This window comes from Diceros bicornis, chromosome 3 (genome assembly GCF_020826845.1).
Source record: "Diceros bicornis minor isolate mBicDic1 chromosome 3, mDicBic1.mat.cur, whole genome shotgun sequence".
Lineage (NCBI taxonomy): Eukaryota > Metazoa > Chordata > Mammalia > Perissodactyla > Rhinocerotidae > Diceros > Diceros bicornis.
The window spans coordinates 95,118,737-95,143,575 of NC_080742.1; the positions used below are offsets into that span (position 1 = coordinate 95,118,737).

The 24,839-nt window shown below is 37.3% G+C and overlaps 1 protein-coding gene across 13 annotated transcripts in view; it reads right to left on the bottom strand.

Annotated features, from left to right (window-relative positions):
• EZH2 (enhancer of zeste 2 polycomb repressive complex 2 subunit) overlaps window positions 1-24,839 on the bottom strand; it is a 270,483-nt gene that overhangs the window by 29,813 nt on the left and 215,831 nt on the right. For 5 of the 13 annotated variants that reach the window (XM_058532297.1, XM_058532239.1, XM_058532258.1 and 2 more), the window contains 4 exons: window positions 15,997-16,120; window positions 15,291-15,392; window positions 7,221-7,268; window positions 3,761-3,877 (listed from right to left, as the gene is read on the bottom strand). In XM_058532297.1, coding sequence (XP_058388280.1) covers window positions 3,761-3,877; window positions 7,221-7,268; window positions 15,291-15,392; window positions 15,997-16,113 — 384 coding nt within the window. In that variant the 5' untranslated portion in view covers window positions 16,114-16,120. Of the gene's footprint in view, window positions 1-3,760; window positions 3,878-7,220; window positions 7,400-15,263; window positions 15,393-15,996; window positions 16,121-24,839 lie in introns of those variants that run through there. The other 8 variants (XM_058532244.1, XM_058532247.1, XM_058532290.1 and 5 more) reach the window with 3 other exon arrangements.

Consider the following 24,839-nt stretch of genomic DNA (forward strand, 5'->3'; position numbering starts at 1 on the left):
AGCTTTCAGTTTTTCACCATTGAGGATGATATTAGCTGTGGGTCTGTCATATATGGCCTTTATTAAGTTGAGGTCCTTTCCTTCTATACCCATTTTATTCAGAGTTTTTATCATAAACAGATGTTGTATCTTGTCAAATGCTTTCTCTGCATCTATTGAGATGATCATGTGATTTTTATTTTTCTTTTTTTTTACTTTATTTATTTATTTTTGTGAGGAAGATCAGCCTTGAGCTAACATGTATGCCAATCCTCCTCTTTTTGCTGAGGAAGACTGGCCTGGGCTAACATCTCTGCCTATCTTCCTCCACTTTATATGGGATGCCGCCACAGCATGGCCTGACAAGTGGCGCGTCAGTGTACGCCCCGGATCCGAACCCAGGCCGCCAGCAGCAGAGCGCAAGCACTTAACCACTACGCCAGGGGGCCAGCCCCATTTTTCATTTCATTAGCATGGTGTATCATGTTGATTGATTTGCGGGTGTTGAACCATCCCTGCATCCCTGAAATAAATCCCACCTGATCATGGTGTATTATCTTTTTAATGTATTGTTGTATGCAATTTGCTAGTATTTTGTTGAGGATTTCTGCGTTGATGTTCATTAGTGATACTGGCCTGTAATTTTCTTTTTTGTGTGTTGTCCTTGTCTGGTTTTGGTATCAGGGTAATGTTGGCTTCACAGAATGAGTCAGGAAACTTCCCCTCCTCTTCAATTTTCTGGAAGAATTTGAGAAGGATAGGTATTAAGTCTTCTTTGAATGTTTGGTAGAATTCACCAGGGAAGCAGTCTGGTCCTGGACTTTTATTTTGGGGGAGGTTTTTGATTACTGTTTCAATCTCCTTACTGGTGATTGGTCTACTCAAATTCTCTATTTCTTCTTGATTCAGTTTTGGAAGGTTGTATGATTCTAAGAATTTATCCATTTTTTCTAGATTATCCAATTTGTTGGCATATGGCTTTTTTAGTATTCTCTTATAATCTTTTGCATTTCTGAAGTGTCCATTGTAATTTCTCCTCTTTCATTTCTGATTTTACTTATTTGAGCCTTCTCTCTTTTTTTCTCGGTGAGTCTAGCTAAAGGTTTGTCAATTTTGTTTATCTTTTCAAAGAACCAGCTCTTGGTTTCATTAATTTTTTCTATTGTTTTTTTAGTCTCTATTTCATTTATTTCTGCTCTGATTTTTATTATTTCCCCCCTTCTACTGATTTTGGGCTTTGTTTGTTCCTCTTTTTCCAGTTCCTTTAGGTGCACTGTTAGATTATTTGAGACTTTTCTTGTTAGCTGAGATAGGCCTGCATTGCTATAAACTTCCCTCTTAGAACTGCTTTTGCTGTATCCCATAAATTCTGCCATGTCGTATTTTCATTTTCATTTGTCTCCAGGTATTTTTTTATTTCTCCTTTGACTTCTTCGTTGACCCAATCGTTGTTCAGTAGCATTTTGTTTGATCTCCACATATTTGTGGCTTTTCTGATCTTCTTCCTATAGTTGATTTCTAGTTTCATACCGTTGTGCTGAGAAAAGAGGCTTGGCATTATTTCGATCTTAAATTTATGGAGACTTGTTTTGTGGCCTAATATGTGATCAATCCTGGAGAACATTCCATGTGCATTTGAAAAGAATGTGTATTCTTCGGTTTTTGGATGGAATGTTTGGTATATATCTACTAAGTCCATCTGTTCTAGTGTGTCATTTAAGGCCAATGTTTCCTTATTGATCTTCTGTTTGGATGATCTATCCGTTGGTGTAAGTGGAGTGTTAAAGTCCCCTACTATTATTGTGTTACTGTCTATTTCTCCTTTTATGTTTGTTAATAACTGCATTATACATTTAGGTGCTCCTACGTTGGGTGCATAGATATTTACGAGTGTTATATCCTCTTGTTGGATTGTTCCTTGATCATTATGCAGTGCCCTTCTTTGTCTCTTGTTACAGTTTTTGTTTTAAAGTCTATTTTGTCTGATATGAGTATTGCTATCCCAGCTTTCTTTTCATTGCCATTTGCATGGAGTATCTTTTTCCATCCCTTCGCTTTCAGTTTGTGAGTGTCTTTAGGTCTGAAGCGTGTCTCTTGTACGCAGCATATATATGGGTCTTTTTTTATCCAATCAGCCACCCTAAGCCTTTTTATCAATAGCTACTTGAAATGTCAATGGACTAAATGCTCCTTTTAATTGGAGCATTTAGTCCATTGACATTTCAAGTAGCTATTGATAAGTATGTACTTACTGCCATTTTTTTACTTTTTTTCTGGGTGTTTTAGTAGTTCTTCTCTGTTCCTTTCTTCTTCTCTTGCTCTCTTCCCTTGTGGTTTTTTGTTGTTGTTGTTGTTTTGTGAGGAAGATCAGCCCTGAGCTAACGTCCATGCTAATGCTCCTCTTTTTGCTGAGGAAGACCGGCTCTGAGCTAACATCTATTGCCAATCCTCCTCTTTTTATCCCCCAAAGCCCCGGTAGATAGTTGTACATTATAGTTGCACATCCTTCTAGTTGCTGTATGTGGGACGTGGCCTCAGCATGGCCAGAGAAGTGGTGCGTCAGTGCACGCCCAGGATCCAAACCCAGGCCGCCAGTAGCAGAGCGCGTGCACTTAACCACTAAGCCACAGGGCCGGCCTCTTCCCTTGTGGTTTGATGGCTTTCTTTAGTATTATGTTTGAGTCACTTTCTCTTAGTTTTTTGTGTATTTATTATAGGTTTCTGGTTTGAGATTACCATGAGGTTCATATACAATAACCTACGTATATAGCAATCTATACTAAGTTGATGGTCTCTTTAGTTTGACCTCTATCTGAAAGCTCTACTCTTTTACTCCCCTCTTCCCACATTTTATGTTTTTGATATCGTATCTAACCTCTTTTTTGTGCATTTGTATCTGTTACCAACTCTTATCATGGAAACAGATAATTTTTGCTATTTGTTGTCTGCTCTTTCCCTCTTAAATAAGTCCCCTTGGCATTTCCTGTAGGACTTGTTTCTTGGTGATAAACTCCTTTAATTTTTGCTTGTCCTGGAAACTCTTTATCTCTCCTTCCATTCTGAATGATAACCTTGTCAGGTAGAGTATTCTTGGCTAGAAACAGCTATTTCTTAAAACAATCTAGTAAGCAATTCTCTAGGTTCACCAAGGACTTCCATCAACATTTTATTAGGCTATTTTATATATCAAGTAAGTAATAAAACTATGTATTTTTTATTTAACAACACAAGTCAAGAATGCATACTCAAATTTTTCTTTTGTTCCATCCTCCTTCATCTTACTTCCATGAAGAATTAAATACTAGTATTTCATTCCAGAAGCTATTGGGCCAGTGTTCTGTGGAAATATGCTTAAACTTGTGTTTTATAAACTCTGAGAATATTTCAGAGTGTACATTATCATTTAACAACATGCTGCCTAACACTGTTTTAAATAATGAGTTCTCAATTAACAAAGCCTCCAAGTCAGACTGAGATGATAGGACACTAACTGACCTCTTCAAGGATAAGAACTATAAATCTCACCTTTTAAATATATTTTTAATCCCAGGTGTGGTTTTTTGCCTAACACTTTTCCTTTGGAGAATGTTTTAACTAGAAAGGACTAGGAAAAAAGCAACACTGCAAAGGCTTAAAATATGTATATATTAATCGATTAAAAAAAATCACTCCAAGCACTATCGTTTTGATAATTTTTTTACTTACACTATCTTGACAAGAAAATTATGTTTTTTGATTTAAAGTGATTATCAAATAAGCAGAAGATACATTATTTACATACCATAAAATTCTGCTGTAGAGGAGACCAAGAATACATGATGGGCACTGATGCAACCGCATTCAGAGTCTTTAATGGGATGACTTGTGTTGGAAAATCCAAGTCACTGGTCACCGAACACTAGAACAGAACAAATAGAACTGACTCATAAGAATAAAAGGACAACACTGAAGCGGCAGCCATCACATTATAAAGGCATGCTGCCTACTTACATAATTGTGAAAAGAAAGTTTCTTTACCTAAGACAGTCAAGTTCACAAAAACCAAAAAGGATTCTCTCCTTCTCTTTTACTTTGGGTGAAAAAAAATGCTTCACATTTTGCAAATTTTCAAAACCCTCCAACCCTTCCCATACTTACCAATATCAACAAGAATCAAAAATTGTATTTATGTTAGCCTCAGATTAACTGCTCTTTGCTTTCACTATAAATTTCCTAGCTTAATGTTTAATTTCTTTTACATCTCAACCACATGGAATAATAATATATATGCCAAATTAGCCACTTAAATCTTACTTAATAAGTATATGGCAACTTGTTACGTTAATCTTTCTTATCTTTATCTTCCCTTTTAAAAAACCCAAGTGTCAGTTGCTGATATTATCAGATGATACACAAATATTAAGGGTAACAGATCTGAGTTTCAATCACCACAAAATGAATTCAAATCAATTCTGCAAAAGTGTAATCTCTAAGTTATTAATAATAATAGCTAATGTTATTAAGCACTTTCTATGTGCTAGGCACTATTTTAAACACATTACATATCTTATTATATTTAGTCCTCATTACAACACTATAAGATGGGGACTATTCTTAGCCCCCATTTTACAGGTGAGAAAACTAAGGTGAAGAAAGGCTTAGCAGTGGTCCAAAGTCACACGATAGACAGGGCTGGATCTAAAACCCTGACACTCTGACTCTGGAGCCCCTACTCTTACCCACTACAGGTACTACCACCATACCGTATCTCTACAATGTTTAAGTGCATATATTCCCTTGAAATACCGTATTTCATCCAATCTATGATGACATCAATTTCAATGCATACCATTATCTTCCATATCACTAAGAAAATAACGTTGTCAGTTAAGCCATAACTTAATGCTTTCTTATCACAGCAATTCTAAGATGCATGCCAGTTTCAGATGTTAAAATGTTAAAAAAAGTTTGCATCTTTAATTCTATGAAATACGGTAAAAATCTGTACCCCATAGCACTTGCATCCTGTCTAGGAATCCAGCTTTTCTTAAAGAGCACCATTACCCAATTATCAAGTCTCCAGAGCCTTCTCAAAAATACCCTGGACATATATTTTATATATAATCAATGAAAATCGAGCAAAAAGAAGTAGAATTGAAGTAGTAAAATGAAAAAAAAAAATCATATATAGACACACGTTATTAAACGTTTAATTTTTACTTAAGAGGTCTTAAAAGCAGCAGGACTAGATGTGGTGAAATCAGAGTGCCGTCTGGCCCTCAGCACTTCATCAGGCCAGGGGTAACCTTGCAGGAGTCACAGTCACTGCAGCACAAAAATAGCTCCTTCCTCAGCAGGAGCGGAGGTTTAAAGACAGAGCAGTTAGAAGAACTGTGACAGGGATTAATCTATTAATTTGCTTTCCAAAAGGGCAAAGATAAAGATAATAATACTAGAAAGCTCATAGCCCAAGTAAATAAGAAGGTGTGACGTTTACTCGTGCCCCAGAGCCCACACTCGCCCTGTTCCGCTCTCTGGCCTCTGATACACTTTCTCATCTATCCGTCCAACAACCCATAATAACAGCAGTTAACATTTATTGAGCACGTACTATGTTGCAGGCACTGTGCTAAGTGCTTTAGATACATTATCCTAACTACTCCTCAACTCGGCCTTTAGCATCACAACTTCACAGTGAGGAGACTGAGGTTCAGAGAAGTTAAATAACTTGCCTATCAAAAAGGTAGTAAATTACCAGGCCAGGATAGTCTGACTCCAACACCCAAGGGCTTCATCACTGTGCTGTATATAGTTCTTGCCCTGGTGATGCTCATAGGGCAAAAGAACAATTATCGCCATGCAATGGGTGCTACATATGAGAGACATATGACAATGTTATAGGATCATCTCCTCCCCAGCATCCTCTTCATATTCCTATTACTACCAAGTCTTCTTTCCTTCTTCCTCCTTAACTGGGTAACTTTGGGGCAAGGAGTGGTTATAATTACTGAATAAAGTATTATACACTGTCCAGTGATTTTAAGTACAAAATAATTTTCATTTCTTGCAAAACCATTAAATCAGAGTTTCTGATTTTTGTTTTACACTTGGTAGGGGTAAATTAGTTCTATGACTTTAATTCTGAAGATTAGCCCCCTTTAAACCTTGGGGGGTGAGAGGGGTGGGCTGCCTCTCCAACTCTGACTTGTTCACCTGCTTTAACATCTAAATCAAGGGCAGACTTAAGGCTAGACAGCTGAATATTCTATTCAACTACTAGACAGGAGGGACACTGCCTTTACTTTCTGTTTGCTCTAGCGATGTAGAAAATGGAGAGTCTACTGAATGAGGTCAGCTGATTTTTCCCGTGAACAGAAAGAACTTACAGAAGCACAGAAAACAAGATGGCAAAGGCACTAAGTCCCACCTCCAACCCCACCTCTCTGGCATATTCCTCTGACCCAGCATCTCAACTGAGTCATACAAGAGTCACCAAGGGGACGGAAATAAGCTCTCTGAGGGCAAAAGCAGCTGAGGCAGAGTGTGGTTTTACTCTCTGTCTCACAACGATACTCAGCACAGTGTCTCAAAAAAGAGTAGGCACTCAAAAAATGTTTCTGGAATGAACAGACTGCATTTGCTGATTTTCCCTAATGGAGAGTCCAACTTCAATTTCTCTTTAAAGCTAAGTTAAGAGAGCAGCTATTTAGAGAACTGAAGGCCTACACCCACCTCATTATCTATGCAGTATCTCTAGAAACCTAGCCCATTCTTTACCTATTAACCTTAACTAATAACCATATTCCTTTATGAAATAATATTCAAATGCAAAAGCATTTGTTGATAAAACAAGTTTGGGAATTCTTATTTATTGACTTACAGGAAAATTACTCAAAAATCCCAGTTACTTACCAGTAACTTTTTTTCTTTGAAAATGTATCATCCTTGACAGTTTATATAATTAAGTCTCACATCACTCAGAGTACTGAAAAGGATTTTGACCTCCTGGGTCTCCACAGCATTTTACCTGATCAGAGTCATTTGTCCTGGACTCAGGAACTCACTAGGAGACCTATAACAACAAATTTAATTCTCTAATACTAGTTCCAACTTGAGGATTACACAAGGAAATTATTATAGATGATTCATCATCGATGGTAAAGAAAGAAAAGAACTACATTAGTTATCAAGGATGCTACATTTTCAGAGAAACACAGCTTACTGGTAAGTAACCAGGTTCCTCTGAGGATGGATAGACTTACATCAACCAGCTGGTACAATAGGCGACTGTGTGGCTGGACCACTGGGAGCTGGAGAGGGAAGTCAAGCCAAAAATAGTAGTTGTAGGAGTACACAACCAAACTGAGACTCTTGGCAGAAGGCTGGTTCCAAGTAAAAACTGTGTTATGGAAAATCGTAGAGGGAAGAGCAGGTGAATGGCCTGCAGGGAAGGGAAAGAAATTAACACACCCTACTATGTGCCAAGCACTGTGCTAGAGACTTTACCAAAGTTAACTTCTTTAAAATTCACCACTACCCTAGGAGGCAGGTATGACTCCCCATCTTCCAGTGGGACATCCCAAAGGACCATAGCCATAGCCATCCGGTCTCTGAACAATCTTTAACATAAGAAGGGTTAAGTACGACTTCCGTATAGTAGGGGGAAAAAATACAGTCAGTTAGCCAAGTTAAAAATATTTTTGGATACTGGTTGGTCCATTTAATTCATGCCAGAGACACAATGAACTGCTGATATTGTCTAACACCCTTTAGCTTTTCCAAGTAAAAACAATAAGGAACCGTCTCACATCTAAGGTGTAGGCAAGAAAAGGTCAGGAGAAAGCATCAGCTGCCCCACAACTCCAGAGAAAAGCTGAGGATGATTTCTGAAACTACCCATATTCTTCAAGATTTGAGTAGAGAAAAGATAACACACCCGAGTTTTAAATTAGCTAGCCCTTCTGGTGAAAATGATAGTGCATATAACTTAATTTCAGACTGCTTTTATGTGAAGGAAGTACTAAAGAAAAAACTAGAATAAGGTAAATATCAAGTTTGAGTCAACTTAAGAGAAGCTCAATAGTAGGAGTGAGTTCATACCAGGTTTAGAAGGATGATTAGGAGAAGGGCACTTGAAGGAGACAAGGGCCTCTAGCAGGAGAGGGTCAGAAATGAAAATGGGAAGAAAACATCCTGATCAGATCTTGACACAGATGTCTTTAATAAAAGCAGCTAATCAAGGAATGAAAAAGCGTGGTTCATACCAGACTATAAATTATTTCAGTTTTTGTTGTTAAAATATTTATGTTGCAGAACCATCCGAATTGGGGGAAGAACCTCTACCTGGCAACACAAGGCTCTTGCTTCTGAGTTCACCTAAGCATCACAGAAAGATGACATCCTGTAGGCATCCGGTCTTACATTTCTCTCAGGAAAAAGAAAAAAAGCCATATATAGCATTTAACATAGAACATGTAACATGTGGAATATAATTTCAGGAAGTTTAGATCCTTAAAGCTGCATCCCAGCTTCAGAAGGCTGATTCTGAATGAAAGAGGTCATAAATATATAAACCTAGTTAATATATTAAATATTAAAACCCAATGCACAGAGAAAACCCAATGCAGTCTGGGTCTGAAGGGGGCTATTAGGGTAAATCATCTCCTCGTAATCTACAGTTTGCTTAAATACTGGAGACCAGAAACAGAACAATAGTCACAGGACATAAATTGGTAAAACTATAAAAACACTCAACAGAGCACATGAAGCAGGTAACCAGAGCCATGTTCATCTACTGCATGCAAAATCAAGTATCTCATTCAAGAAGAGTCCTGTGAGTGAAAAATAAGCCCATCTCTGTCACTGAAAAAAAACAATAGAAAACAAAAACTAAGAAACAGAACAAAGAGTGTTACATAAGCCCATGGTTTCCATATCATTTGAAGCCTTGCTTCCATGAGTGGCTGTGGGGGTGAATGCTATAGAGCAGGAGAGGCACCAGTCAAAGTGAAGAGCCAAGACCTCACCAGGCCTCAGTCTCTGAGGAGAAGCACCAAGTCCTTGCTCAAGTGGTAAACCCCTTCAGGGGACCACCAATCAGGTAGACCGATTCTACTGACCTTTGCAAAACAGATTTGTAACTGCTCCTCAATTGTTCACAGACTGATTATTTAGTAAACAGAGTTGAAACAACTAGAAAGCTAAATATAAAAAAATTAAAAACCAAATCTTCCACTCACTCTTTATACTAAAGGAATTTCCTGATGGATTAAAAGATATTAAAACATAAAGAAAACAGAGAAAAGGAAAGATGGATCATTTATAATCTTCAAGTGGAGACTTTTCTAAGCCCTTAGAAACACAGAAATCAAAAGAAGTAGTTCTAAATTGACTACATAAACACTTAAAACTTTTGTATAACCAAAATATACCAGAACTAACATCAAACTGGGGGAAAAAACCTGCAAAACAGATGATAAAAAAATATTTATAATATACAAAAAGTCCTTAAAAATCACAAGAAAAAGAGCAACCTAATTTTAAAAGATCCAAGACTATAATAGCCAATTCATAAAAAAATATAAACAATAGATACTTAACCTCCCTGAATAAGTCAAGAAAGGCAACCAAATTGTAATAATTTTTTACCTCTCACACTGACCAAGATTAAAAAGATTGATAATACTTTACATTGGGAATATAAATAGACAGACACTTCCATAAACAGCTGGTGACAGTATAAATGTAAAACCTTTGGGGGGCAATTTAGTAACATCTATTAAAATTTTAAATATGCATATCCTCTTGAACTAGTAATTCTATTTCTAGGAACTTTCCCTACAAAATTACTCAAAAAATGAAAAGATGTGTATGAAGGCTATTCACTGAAACACTGATTGCAAAAGTAAAAAATGAAAATAAAAGCCTAAATGTTCATCAATTAAGAATAGGGCCATTAATTATGGTATATCCAAAGTATGAAACACTATGCATTATTAAGGAGACTGAAGACCTAGAGAGAGGCTGTAAAGTGATGGCTCAAAATGGCAGGCATATTTTATCTGGGAGTAACTTTTTAAAATAAAATATATATTATCATTATTATTAACATGCTATCATATATAGAAAAAGAAATCTGAAAGAATAAAAGTCACAGGGGTTGGACTACAGGAACTTTTGCCTTCTGTTTTATATATTTCTGTGTTATTTGAATTTTTACAATTATCATTTTACAATGGACCTTTTAATTGGAGAGAACGATAAAAAATAAAAGAGTTTCATTAACTCAACAGATATTCACATTAGCTGGTATAAAACTGCCTCATCAGTTGCCAAGGTAGCTCATGAAATCAGTCCAACCCTCCCAAAATGGTACTCAAGTAATGTTCTTCTATAAAATCTGGAGGAAAGATGAGACAGAATCCTAAGCAGTGAATTTAAGTCAATCCACATAATCAAGCTAAATTGTGACAGAATTTCTAATAAAATTTTCGTATTTCTTCAGAGTAATAAACAATTTTTAACACTGCAGACCAAGCATTTCTCCTGGTTTTGGTTCATTCGCTTTGTTTTTAAAACAGCTGTCAAATTTTGGTTTTGCATTTTGGGAAGACACTTGATATTTGTAATAGTCAGTTGAACAACAATTTTTAAAACACAAACTATAGACAGCGTTCTAGGAGAAAAACAACAAACTAAACACGACTTCTGCTGGTTTATTAGTTGCACAAAATAAACATTTGACATTTTTGAAAAGTTCACTTTTTAAACTTAAGATACATAATCTTAAATTTAAAATATAAACTCAAGATAAATAATCTTAAATTTAAAATAACTCAAACATCATAAGTAACTTTTCTTTTTCTTAAATGACCTTCTGGAAAAGCATAACATGCTTCTATTAGTTTCCTTTCAAAAGAAAAGGAACACCTCCTTTATGCTCATTTAAGAAATGTTCCATCTATTTCAGTCAAAACAAAGCCGGAAAGGAAACAAAGCTGCAGTGATTTCAAAAGTTATATGAATGGAGGGACTGGCAAAGTTAACATGAGACTCAACTCTCCAAGTAAATACCAACAAATGGTTAAGAGATGGAAAGAGCAGAAAACAACTTAGAAACCAGTCCCTTGAGGAACCAAGAAAGGATGGAAATGTTCAGACCGACAGTCAAAACAGACACCTGGGAGAGCCATCCATTTATTTCTCAGACCTGAGAAAAATGACCTAGCTCCCTGCCGTGTCTGCTCAAATAGCTCATGAAACTCCAGACCTATTGATCCTATAATCCTGAAATTTACAAAAGAAAGAAAGCACGTTACTGTGTTGAAAGTTAAGATGTATTTAAATAAAGGGCACTAAACTACATATTAGGTACACTGGCATATTATTTTTTCTTTGTAAATAGTAACTAAATTTCTATTTACAATTAACTGAGGACAGCGCATTACCAAGTCAATAAATAATGCAATCAAGTGTTTACATGTAAACAAGACAATGTTTTTCCTCTCCAACAAAAATACCAAATCCGAATTTTGAACATGAAAGAACTTAGACATTCTATGTTATTTTGATAGAAGCCTCTCCAAAAAAAATTCATTTGCAAATATCAAATGAGAGGTGATAATGAACTTAAAATCATTTCAGATAATCACTAGGAAGAGCAAACCCATATGTATTGAAAAGTCCAAAAGATTTTTAATTCTTCATGAACATGAGCACTAGGAGGTCTTTCTGATGCTGCTTGTACATTAAAACATTCTGAAGAAGCCCCACATTTAAATATACATAAAAAATTCTCACTCTTTTCATTAATAAACAAGACACAGAATTCTTACAAGAACATTATATTCTCCTGGGAATCTAAAAATGCATATTGGCAGGATATTTTTAAATTACTAAACCAATCATGCCCAGAAGACAGACATCATTTGAGCAAGCCTCTCTTTCAGTCATAATACACCAAGGTTATAAAAATCTTGATATGAAGAATCAATGAAGGAGAAAGTACCTTGTGTTTTTTAGCAAGAAATGGACAAATGTACAAAAAGAAATGCAGTACTAAGAACTACAAGAGTAACTCCTAAACCAATTTCTTTATTAAAACTGGAAAAACAGACACATTGAAGAATATGACTACCAATGTGCACACTTACAGAAGATAAGTTTTTTACTGATTGATAAGACAAAGTAATGAAAGTCACCTAGAAACAATTTTTTGACAAACAGCCACATACTATGACAATAAGGTGTACATGCCTTAGCCTGTATGTATCATTTAATGACATTTTTAAGCGGAATGCTCTTTAAAAAGGTTAACAGAAGAATAAAGGAAATAAAGTCGTAAGTATTTTTAAGAAAAAATAGACATATATTCTGTATTAAAATTCTATGGGCAACACTGCTTAGGTTCTGTAACCTCAACACCAAAAAACAGGTACCCAAAAGTATCTTAAAAACACACACTACGAAAACAATACATTAAAGATGTGTCTCCAGGTTCCACTGCAGGGCTCCCTAATCTGAAGTCAGTATCTATAGCCGTTGCTTCATTAGATCAGAAAGTAAACTTGTCAGACATTCTTTATAATAAATATCTAAAATAACATATAAAAATCAGTCATTTTAAAACTGAGTATATCTACTTCTATAAGTACAGAAGGGAATGAATTATTAAAACTTGAGTGAAAACTGAAAACTATCATTGAATCATTATGCAGCAAAGGATTTAAACTGAAGACAGCACTTATAAAAGGATAGGCTTACAAAACTAAGCAGTTAATTAAACCAATATTATAACAGCACTTCCAAATGTTGAAAGCCATAGACTTTAGGTGTTTGGATCAACACTGCAGTCCAAAATTCTGCCAAGCCTACTACTAGGAAAGTCTTGGTAAAACAGGCTAACTTTTATTTATCCTCCTGCTTCTGACCTACTTCCGACTCCAACTTTTAAAGCATATAAAAGAAATTGATATAGAGCTGGAAATGCTCAAACTGAAGAAAAAATAAACGGGGACATAGTCTCATCTGAAAAGTAAGGAGATTAGACGGAGATCAATGAAGTCCTTTCTAGCCCTAAAATTTTATTATTTATTGTGATAACACCAAAAAGCTTATCACAAACTGTATAAACCTTCAGCTTCCAAAAGTCAGAGATGATGGTTTTAAAGGGGGTGGGGAGTAAAGATGAATCACTTGAAGCAGAATCTGCTATCAAGAGTAGCTCAGAAAGGAAGGTGCTTGACAGGGTCAGAGTTCCACACAACAAAACTGAATTCCTGAGGCTGGGATTACTTTCCTCCTTTGCTCTTCTACTTTGTGAAAAAGATTTTTTCTCAAACGGGGGCAGGCACTAAGTTTAGAAAACAATTTTGTTTGATTACAATGCTAGTTTCTTCTAACGATTTCTCACATAAACTCACAATAGAAAGTTAGATATCTTTAGATTCAATGACTTTTATCTCCATTTGACAAAATTAAAAGCAAAATTCAATTAGTAAATATTCATTTGAATAAACTGTACTCTTTAGTTTAACGCCAAAAATTATATTATGAGCAATTCAAGCTGTACATAAATAATGAACTTTACTAATTTCTTAAGTGTCCGAGCAAAGTGTACTCTTCTGGGTCCACATCAGATCATTAGAGCAAGCAAACTGACTTAACTCTTCTAAGGCTCAGTTTCCTTGTCTGGCGGAAGAAATGGTGAAATACAACCATCACGAAGATTAAATAAAGTAATGTGTGCAGAGTATCTAGCACAGTGCCAGAATCATTATCGCTGTTAACTTTTACTGTAAATGTAAGTTGGGATTTTGGTAGCATTTTGAAATTTGTAATGGGTAGCAAAAATAAGTATTCCACATGTTTCTACTTTCTCTTTCCAAATTTCTAAAATTTATTCCTCCAGGAAGAAAAAACAAGGTTTGTCTTCACCTCAAAATTTCCAAAAGGTCACCAGACAAAACTTTCAAAAGAATTACTTAGAAACCCCATCCTTATCACTTTTGAGAACATTCTGACTGGCATAGAAAATAATCCCTTTCACCCTTCGTATATTAATAAAAACTCATTTACCTCTAATATGGAGGCCCTGACCTCTCCCAGATGATGCAGAAGGTCTTCGTAGCATATAATATATATTTATACACTTGAAAGCAAGAAAGAGTTGTCACCTGACAAAATGCATAAATGACTAAGAATCATTCCAAGTCATGTGTCACCATCAAGACCACTGGTACCATCACTGAAATCATCACTAGGATCGTGTCTGTAGCAGACTGGGCTCCTGTGATTGTTCTGACAAGTCTTTGAAGCTAGTGTGTCACACAATCTCAACAACAGCAAGGTCTCATACAATAGCAAATTATTGCTTGATTATTACATTATATAAAAAATGGCTACTCACTGAAAACATTATTTTAGAACAAATTCCATTGTTTAGATGCTTCCCATGTTTAGACACTCAGATCACAATCATCTACTACATGGTGTAATCTAAACCCCAAAACACTTTCTTGCCTCTTTTGCTTCAAGATCCATTCAAATAGCATTCCATATCCTATGCCACGTCTTCCTATATTAAAACAGGTAGACAAGAAATGCTTTAACCAAAACTCTACTGATTGGTTCTATACTATTTAAGCTTCTGCCATTTTCATCTTGCTGCCACTGTGTTATTTAATTATAAAATCTACCATAGATTTACAGCCTTCTTTTGAAAGTAGGATTTCTTCAAGCGATTAAGATCTACCTCGTTTATTCAGAAAATGCTATAGAAAAGGAAATTGCAATCTCTCAACACCAAATTTAAAAATTCTTATAGAGAAAGCCTCAGAATTTGAACAAAATGTATAATAAAACACCTTCTTAGTCCATGAATAGGAATGAAAAGGAAACATTTCTTACAGCATGGCTGATACATATTAAGGGGGAGAAAAAAGATAACTGTGAGTCAGAAGCCTTGCTCTAAATAGTGATCTGATGAGGACACTAAAGAGTATTTAATTTAAAAGCTTTTTTCAATCAGTAGTCTTACACAGTCTAGGAATCTACCTGGCAGTAGTGAAAGCGTATTCTGAACACTAGAGCTCTGTCACAGGGACAGCAGGCAGTGTTACCTACTAGAGCTCTGTCACAGGGACAGCAGGCAGTGTTACCTACGGCAGCCGCGAGCAGTCACACAGGGAAGAACAATCAAGATGGACATCCTGAGGTCAGTGACGTCCTCTCAATAGCCAATCAACGTTCCAAACAGCAAAAACCAGAATGCACGGATAATTACTACAGCGCGTGAGTTAACCAACCTCCCTGGTCCCGCGCAATGAGCTCACAGAAGTCAGGATGTGCACAGGCTGTATCCTTCGCTGTTTCCATTCTTGGTTTAAGATTTCCGTTCTTTCCAAAATCTTCTGACGATTGGAACTAAACATACTCTTTAAAAAAATGAAGGAGAGGAGAAAAGAAATTGTTCATTGTTAGAAAATTTGTAATATCTCTAATATAGATTAAAATCTACTGACTTCTCAAAAGTATTAGGAACATTCCCTCAAATACATATAGATTTTACACTAAGCTGTAGTTTTCCACATTCAAATAATACAAAAACACCACACCTATTATTTTACTGAGAGTGGGAGGGGAACAGGAAATTATTTCCATCCTTTCTTTGTTAACTTTGTATAAAAAAAAAATTACAATGACTTTCGAAACATAAAACCATGAAACACATTTCTTTATATTTGGGTCCTGAGTCTACACATGCAACACAAAGGCATACTAAAAAGATAGTGATTTCCAAGTAGAAATCTAGAAATTTATTACATTAAAATCTTTCCATTATCATTTCCATTATCATATGGTAAAATTTTTATGTTAATTAAGACAGATCAAGGACCTTGGCTTCCAAGTCTTCATTTATCTTACCGTAAATATGACCTCGGCTGAAAATATACCCTTTCAAATTAAAACTTATCTTCAGGGGGGGAAACAAAACTATCCTTAATTGTATATGAATTTTCACAAAAAACAAAGTTATACCTTTACTTCATCAGCTCGCCTGAACCTCTTGAGCTGCCGCAGTCGCATGTACTCTGATTTTACACGCTTCCGCCAACAAACTGGTCCCTTCTCAGATTTCTTCCCAGTCTGGCCCATGATTATTCTAAAAGCAATGGTTTCGTATTAAAATCACTAATCTAACCAGCCTGAATATGATCACTTGTGTTTTAATCCCCAGGAAACCAACAATCAACAAAAGAAAATAATACATCATTACACTGTTGACATTTGCAGAAGGGTGCTCTTTGTTCTATAAGGTTAAATCCTTAAAACATTTCATTCATAGCATACATTTTTATTTAATACAACTTTTAAAAGATATTTTTATTTACAAAGATTCTCCACTCCTAAATAGCAGCTGTCTTACAGAAATGTGATCCCACTTCAGCTAGTTTTTGGTCTATGAGATCCATACTTGTGAAGTGAAAAAAACATAGAAACATACTCAAGTTTTTTATCATTAAATTAGCTGTTACAGGCATAAATGAATACTATAATTGAAAAAGATAAATCCAAAGAAGTAAAATTTACATACAGCACTAAGAGTAGAAAATATATAGTACAATATATAATAAATGTACAAATTAAAGTATTCCTCCTACACACACTTTTAACCGTACTTCTCACTTTAAACACTGTGATAAAGTCTGTATTTTTGCCTCTTGTGCCACTTGATTCACATGAGGGTTTCTCTGGTAGCAGAGGAAAAAGGAACACAGCACATGCAAAGAAAACCCCTGGGCCTTATCTTTGGCTGAAGGCTCTAGGAACCAATTATGCTTAAACGTGGGGACAGCCTAGAGTTCAGCAGAAGTCTAATTCATACTACAGAGGGATTTTCTTCTTAAAGTATTAAAATCACACTGTATCTTCAAAAGATTAGGACATTTCTCTGTCAGATGGTGCAAGGGTGCCACGTTAAGGATTTTTGCTTTGATTTATCTAAGAGCAATGCAGTACTGAGTGTTTTAAATAGAAGGGGAGGGGGGAGACACGTTTTGGAAAGACCAGCTGACTGCAGCGGTGGGGGGGTGGGGAGTGAAGGTGCACAGGTGAGGACAGGCGAGACCGGACTGCAGTACAGACTCTAGGCAAGAGATGAGGGGGCTTCTACGACCACACTGGTGATGAGAGAGAAAAGTAAATGAATTCAAGAGCTACTCAGGAAAAAACTTGGTGATGATTTAAACATGGGGGAAGATGACTTTCTGGCTTGAATAACTGAGCAGGGCTTCATTTACCTGTTTACATAAAACCCTCAAGCATTGAGAAAATTGCCTAAGGAGGCAAGATTTAGAGGAAGAAAAAGAGCCCAGAGGTTAGTGGGTAACTTTCTGTAAGAATATTCAACCACTCAACAACGATAAAGAAAGCAGAGGGTGGATTATTCAGAGCTGAAAGAGAGGCAAAGAAAGCATAAAATAAATGACTGTTATGAACTAGGTAATGAATACACAAAGATGAACGAAACACAGAACCTGCCCTTATGGAACTTATGTCTTACCTAAGAAGGCCAAAAAGAAGAAAATACATTACAATATGAGATGTATGTGCAAAAGTACTGGGGAGGCGGGACGTAAGGAACTGTAGAAGGATGGCAGGAAAGGTGACAACTCAACCTTAAAAGTTGAGTTGGATTTCCAAAGGCCAAAAAAGAATGGAAGGGACTCTAAGGTATAAGCAAGAGACAGCTGGATATGGGCTGTAAAGGCAGAAGTCTGGCCAGTAGACCCTGCTAACAAAGGTGAGGACCAAATCAGGTGAAGACCCCAAATTACAAGGACTGAGGGAATGAGGAAAATGAGGAGATTTCAGAACTTGTGATAAAGACAGCTGAATGAGATCACAGAGATAGGACTACTTCTCCACGTGGAAAGCGTAAAAGTGGGACCTGCCTGCGGGTTGAAGAGGAGCAAATACAACAGTCTTTAGAACCGAGAAGATTAAACTCAAAAAGATCATCCCACCCCTGAGGTAAATCAGAAAGTGAGGAAGAAGAAAGAAGTTAGGAAGAAGGTGAGGTAGGGCAAAAAGACATCCAAGTTAGGAAGAAATTGGAACTTTATTTAAAAAATAACTTTGTGGCAACTGTTTGCTTTCATATCTACCAGTTAACAGATGAGCTCAAGTAATTCTATGCAAATTATTTTCAGACATTTAGCATTTCAAAGGCCTAGAACTAGAAAGAAAAGGAATCAGACAAAAAGGGATTATCCATTGCTTTTTTGTGTGTGTGTGAGGAAGATCTGCCCTGAGCTAACATCCATGCTAATCCTTCTCTTTTTGCTGAGGAAGACTGGCTCTGAGCTAACATCTATTGCCAATCCTCCTCCTTTTTTTCCCCAAAGCCCCAGTAGATAGTTGTATGTCATAGTTGCACATCTTTCCAGTTGCTGTATGTGGGACGCAGCCTCAGCATGGCCAGAGAAGCGGTGCGTCGGTGCGCGCCCAGGATCCGAACCCGGGCCGCCAGTAGCAGAGCGTGCACACTTAACCACTAAGCCAGGGGGCCCACCCTATCCGTTGCTTCTTAGCTTCTAAACTAATCCCAACTAGTCCCATCTGCTGCCTTGACACATTCTTGGTCCTTGGAGGCAGCACACTGTCCTGATAAACTGACAGTAGGAACCTGGCATTTAGTTCTCACTGATGTGCAATGTGGGTATTATGACAACGCATTTTTTTTAAAATGCACAGTTTATGTCTTGGTGAAGACGTATCATGACATTAGTTAGCATTTCATGTTTGTACTAGAACCCTCCTGGTCTCACACTTTGGAATACCTTCCATGTTGTTTCCACCATCAGTAACAACGTAAATGTGTCTTTACAACAAAAGAGTCTCTCTGGCCAAAGTGTTACTGAACTAAACAAGATGCAAGATCAACAACAGAACATTTCAAAATTGGTTCTGGAATCAACCTCTCTGTAAGAGGACACATATGGATAAATTTTCACGTTTATAAATCTCACAAAGTTTTTCCAAATAAAGAAGCACATAAGCGAAGATTTTAAGCTATAGGATGATCTGGTAAACACACACAATAGAGAGGAAATGAGAAAAATTAGAGTAATTCATTTAGGTGAAATTATCAAAATATAAGGATCATGACCTTTGAATTATGATTTAAGAAGCAAATCTAAAAGTCTCCAGACTGTTCTTTGAAAGTACAGGGATAAACAGGCAGATCCATGAAAAAATAATAAAACTTAAGGTATCATTTAGAAGGATGTGTTACATAAAACAAACTCTCTCCCCTTTGCATAGCATTTACAACATATTAAAATCACATTTTCAAGTTTTCACTCCACTTCACCCCCATGGTAAGTTCTTAAGTAGCAACAACCATTTTTATTCATTTGTAAAATCCCAAAGCCTGGCTTTGTGCCTGGCAAACAGTAGATTTAAAAACAAACAAAAACAAAAAAAACAGATCTATAAAGTCTAGTTGTGCCACAAGGTATGAAAAGGAAGGCATTCCTACCATGCCTGAGCATGGAAAATGAGGGTGATGTACCCCCTCACCCAGAAACCAAGAGGAGATGAGATGAGTCTCAGGGACACTTAGGACCCTATGGTCCAGCTGCCCTTCTAATCAAGAGATCCTGAGCATAAAACCTGGAGCTTCTGGAATTTCTTTTTATTAAGGAAGTTGATATTGCCTTAAAGACCTTATCCAAACAAGAGGGTAACATCACCGACCTCAAAGCTGGTTACAAACACCAAACACACACAGACCACCCAGCTCTCCCCCTGGAGTGAGCCTTCCAATGTCAGCTCCCCTCCCGCTCCTTCCCACCGCAAACGGCAGGCTCAAGTCAGATCTTCTGACTCCATTTTCCACTAACCCACAGCCAAGTATTAAGATACAGCTCCAAATATTCATATATTAGCAGAAAGAAACCGTTATTAAAATGACTTACCACTAAATGGTGATTTGCGAATACATCCAATTTTTAAATTTCTCATTCAAAAGATTTGTTTAGTTTCACAGGTGAAATGGCACTAGTAAGATTTTTATCCAGGATATTAAAAGTTTCTCTTATTCAAAACAGATTATAGCTCAAGTTATTAAAACAAGATTCTACCTATACACAGTGAAACCAAAACAACAGTTACGCTTTAATTCAAAAGACAAACCGGATTATGGCAGGGGACCATCAAAACCTTAATACAATATAGTAAAGCTTTATAGAATTACATACATATATAGGTTAAATAAAATTAAAGAAATTACATAGTCTAGAGTCTATTCTATGAATCAAACCAAACTCAAACGTCCTGAACACCATGCCCTTATAATCTAGCTGCATCCCACTAGAACAGACAGGGTCTTGTTTCTGCCACCCTGCATCAATTCACCTGCTCTGGGAACTTCCCACCAACCCTCTCTGAGAGCTACCCTATGAAGGAGGAAGCCTGGGGCCCTGGCCTGGCTGAGGCCCACCGCTCCCTGCGGACAGCCACCAGAACAGGGTTGGATACATGACCAGAATCCGTCCAATCACAGGGAAAATCTGAGGAGGTTGCTGCAATGTGAGGACAAGAAGGCTCACTCTTTTCCACTTAGATTTGAACCTAGAAACATGTTGCCCAAAGAATTGCTGGAAGCCAACTTGCAACCACGAGAGAAGAGCCTGCATAGAAGAGAGTCAACAACGGAAAAAGAAAAAACACCCAAAGCCAAGAAATGGACTCTAGTCCCATCACTGAGCCCTGAACCAGGCATGCTTTGCCAACCCAAGTCTAGACCTGTTCACTTACGTGAGCCAAGAAATTCCCTTTTTTGGTTTAAACCAGTTTGGATTAGATTTTCTGCCACATGAAATACAGAAAGGGTCTGAGATACATTCTTAGTGTTGATATTACATGTACAATGCCTGAATGAACAGAAGACGGGTTCTCACAACCTATTTCCTCATCATCACTGGCATCACCAGAAGGAATAGTTACATGGTGTGGCTCTGCTCCCCACCAGGAAAGGAGCTTCCTCCAACCTCGCAGGTTTATACGGCCCTAGAGATGTGGCCAAGACACCCCTCTCTACCACTCAGGTGACTGAGCCACGCAGCCCAAAGAGTCAGCATTCTTCTCTATCAGGGCCAACTCTCCAATTGTGAGGGGCCTTTACCCAAGACGATGCTCCTGCCCTTCCTTACTCAGGTGCCAATGACTGAGGCATTTAACAAAAGTTCCCTAGGCATTTTCAGTGCCCTTGACGCCTTTCTTTAAAGGTTCTTCATTCCTAAAGGACTTACTAAATAAGGCACCAGCTATCTATTTGGTCTTGCTCAGGTCTATTTCTACCTGTCTGAAGAAAACTAAGTAATCAACTACATGTACCACTTATCCTTCCTACCTAAATCAATAGCATTAACTTGGACTCTTAACTGAATACCAGAATAAAGTCAAATCCAAACCCAACAAAACTTAAGTAATACGATTGCAATATTCTCGATGTCCTTCCCTAAAGAAAAAATGTCTTTTTACTTCACAGCATGACTGCCATAAAATTGCCTATTTTGAAAAATCACCAGTCTTCAACAGTGCTTTTATGTTTAAAATGTTTTGAGGGCAGCTGTTAGTCTCATTTAACAATTTATTTTTTAAGTTAGAATCCATGGCTTTAGTGAACTCAAAAGTAAATTAATGGTAAATAAGATTTTGTACGTAAGGATAAGGAGAACAATATAAAGAGAACTTAGAGAGACACAGAGATGTAACTCTTGGTAAGAGATAAAAATTAAAGTAGGTCTTATGCCTGAGGGAAATAGAGCAAACTAGTGTCCTAGGAACAGGAAGACCAGGAGCAAGGCATCAGAGAGGCAGATGCACAGCGCTACTGCACTGTACACTACACTCAGGATCCAAGAAAGACAGGAGACTTCATCTCACATAACCACTCTGAGTGTTCTAAGGATTCCGAGGCCAGGCCACATTCCGGCTCAGCAGGAAAGAGTGCCATCGTGATTAATAATGCCTGTTATGGGAATGGGGCAACGAACGTGGGCAGCAGCACTCTCCATTCCAAACTAAGTCTGAACAATAAACCAACAAGATGGCATTTCTAAGCCTTTCCAGAGGCTTCAACAAAAGCAAGACCACAGACTCCAAAGCCAGCCTACCTGGGTTCAGAAACCAGGTGTCCCATGGACCAGCTGTATGTGAACCTGGACAAGTTACTAAACATCTTTGTGCCTCACTCTCCTTATGAAAAAGAGGTTAACTCATGAGTCTCTGCCTTGCACAGTTGTTATGAGAAGTACATTTATGTGAGGTGCATAGGACAGTGCCCGACAGATAGCAGGCACTACCAGAGTATCGGCTAGCAACCACACAAGAGCAGGCGAGTGAGATCAGGAATTACAACATTCATATAAAAAAGTTAAGTTAGACAACAACCCAATGTGAAAACAGTCATTTTTTAAAATGGTAGACTGTATGCAAATAAAAACAAAATAGGATGTCAGGGGATCTCAGGAAGGAACACAGATTATACAATGAATCTAACTGGATTAAAACTTTACGGGGGACAGCCTGGTGGCGCAGCAGTTAAGTGTGTGCCCTCCACTTCGGCGGTCAGGGTTCACAGGTTCGGATCCCGGGCGCGCACCGACGCACTGCTTGTCAAGCCATGCTGTGGTGGCGTCCCATGTAAAGTAGAAGATGGGCACGGATGTTAGCTCAGGGCCAATCTTCCTCAGCAAAAGGAGGAGGATTGGCATCGGATGTTAGCTCAGGGTTGATCTTCCTCAACAATCAATCAATCAATCAAATAAAAAAAATTTTTATGGAATAACCCCATGGAAAGGGGGAGGGGAAATGGAGCTGACCTACACAACTGTGGAAATGTTTTGACTGGATAGAGGAAGGCTGAAGACAACAAGAACTGTACATAAACCCTGTATTCTAACTGGTAAATCTCCCAGGGTACCAGTTACAAATATGCAAGAGGGGGTGATGGACTAGAGTCAGAGATGTCAGTGTGAACTCATATTTATTTTACTATATATGCAAGACAATACAGAAATAGAGATATGCATGCACACATGGGTTAGCAGACATATACTTATTTCGCAGCTCCGTCCACAGAAGCCCTAGAAGCAGTGACATTCCAGAAGTATAACACCCAGCACCCAGATCTTCTTTTTCTAAATACCCTTCTCCAGTACAAGGAAACACAGCTCTGGAGAAATGGCTGGTTCTAGGGCTGGGACAGGGAAAATATAAGAAAATCTGTAGCAGAAAGTAAGGGAATGCTTATTATAACCAAATTAATACAGGAAGCACCCATGAGTCCATGATATAAATAAGTGATTACATAAATAAGTAAATGGGGGAAGAGGGGACAAATCTTCCTTACAAGGAATTCCAAATAATATATGTGTATCCTTGTCTAACCTTGAGAGGTAGAGTTCAATGCCCTTCCCCATGACCGTGGGCTACACTCAGTGAGTCGCTTCAACAGAAGAGAGTCCGGAAACGGAACCAGTGATGTCATGGTAGAGAAATCCGGAAGACACCACCTTCGCCAAGTGATCATGGTTAAAACATCAGTGATAAGCCATTGCTGTCGTGCACCCCTGATGTGATGTGATGAGAAGGGCATTCCACTTCTGTGGTATTCTTCCCCAAAACCTCATAACCCACAATCTCAGTCTAATCGCACAAAAACATCAGATCAACCCAAACTGAAGGGCATTTCTACAAAACACCTGACCAATACTGCTCAAAACTATCAAGATCATGAAAACAAAGTAAGACTGTCACAGATCAGAAGAGACTAAGGGGACAACTAAATGTGATGTGGTGTCCTGGACTGAAACCTGGAAAAGAAAAGGACATTTGTGGAAAAACTCATAAAATCCAAATAAAGTCTCTAGTTTAGTTAATAGTAATACACTAATGTGGATTTCACAAGTGTACCATGGTTACAGAAATCTAAAATTATTCCAATGTAAAGCGTTTTTTTTAAAAGAGAATTAACTTATAGAACAACCTAATCTGTAAAGACATTCATTTTAAAAAATGACATCCACTTTTTAAAATGATAAACAGAACAGGTAGTAATATATATAAAAATATTTAAAAAGTTAAAATGCTATGTAAAATGTTAAATAGGAAAAAACAAAAAATATGCACAGATGATTAGAACTATTTAAAAACATGACATTAAAGAGAAGAGGTAGTAACTAAGACAGCTGGTACTTTTATAAAACTTAACTTCAAAGGAATTTGAGAGGGAAATTCCCACGTATAATTCTACTATTTTAAAATTGAGACAACATTACTTCAACAATTTAAAAGGGGAAAAAATAAAGATCTCCATAAGATCTTATAAGGGCTTATAAGATGATGTCTACTTTAAAAAAATAATGCACTTTTAGGCTATATTAATAGAAATACAGAATAGGAACCACAGAAAACAATTGTGCCACTGATTATACATGTACTGATCAGACAAATCAAAAGGATTCTATATGATTCAGGTCCAGCCTAGCTGTGTTCAAAATGGACAGAGAAACATATCTTGCTCCCACTGGAGATATCTCGCATTAAGCACATAACATAGAAAAGAGCATTTGAGTTGGGAGTTTGAATAGAGAGAAGGGCTAATACACATGCAATTATTCAATAAATATTTATTAAACATCTAATACATGCTAGGTACTATTACAGAGACTGAAGACTTAGCAATAAAATAAAACAGAAAAATCTGTGACCTCACAGAACTTAAAATCTACTTGGATGGAAATGATCAAAATTTAAGTAAAAGGTTTAGTGCGTAAGACAGTGCTGAGTGCCCCAGGAAAAACCAAACA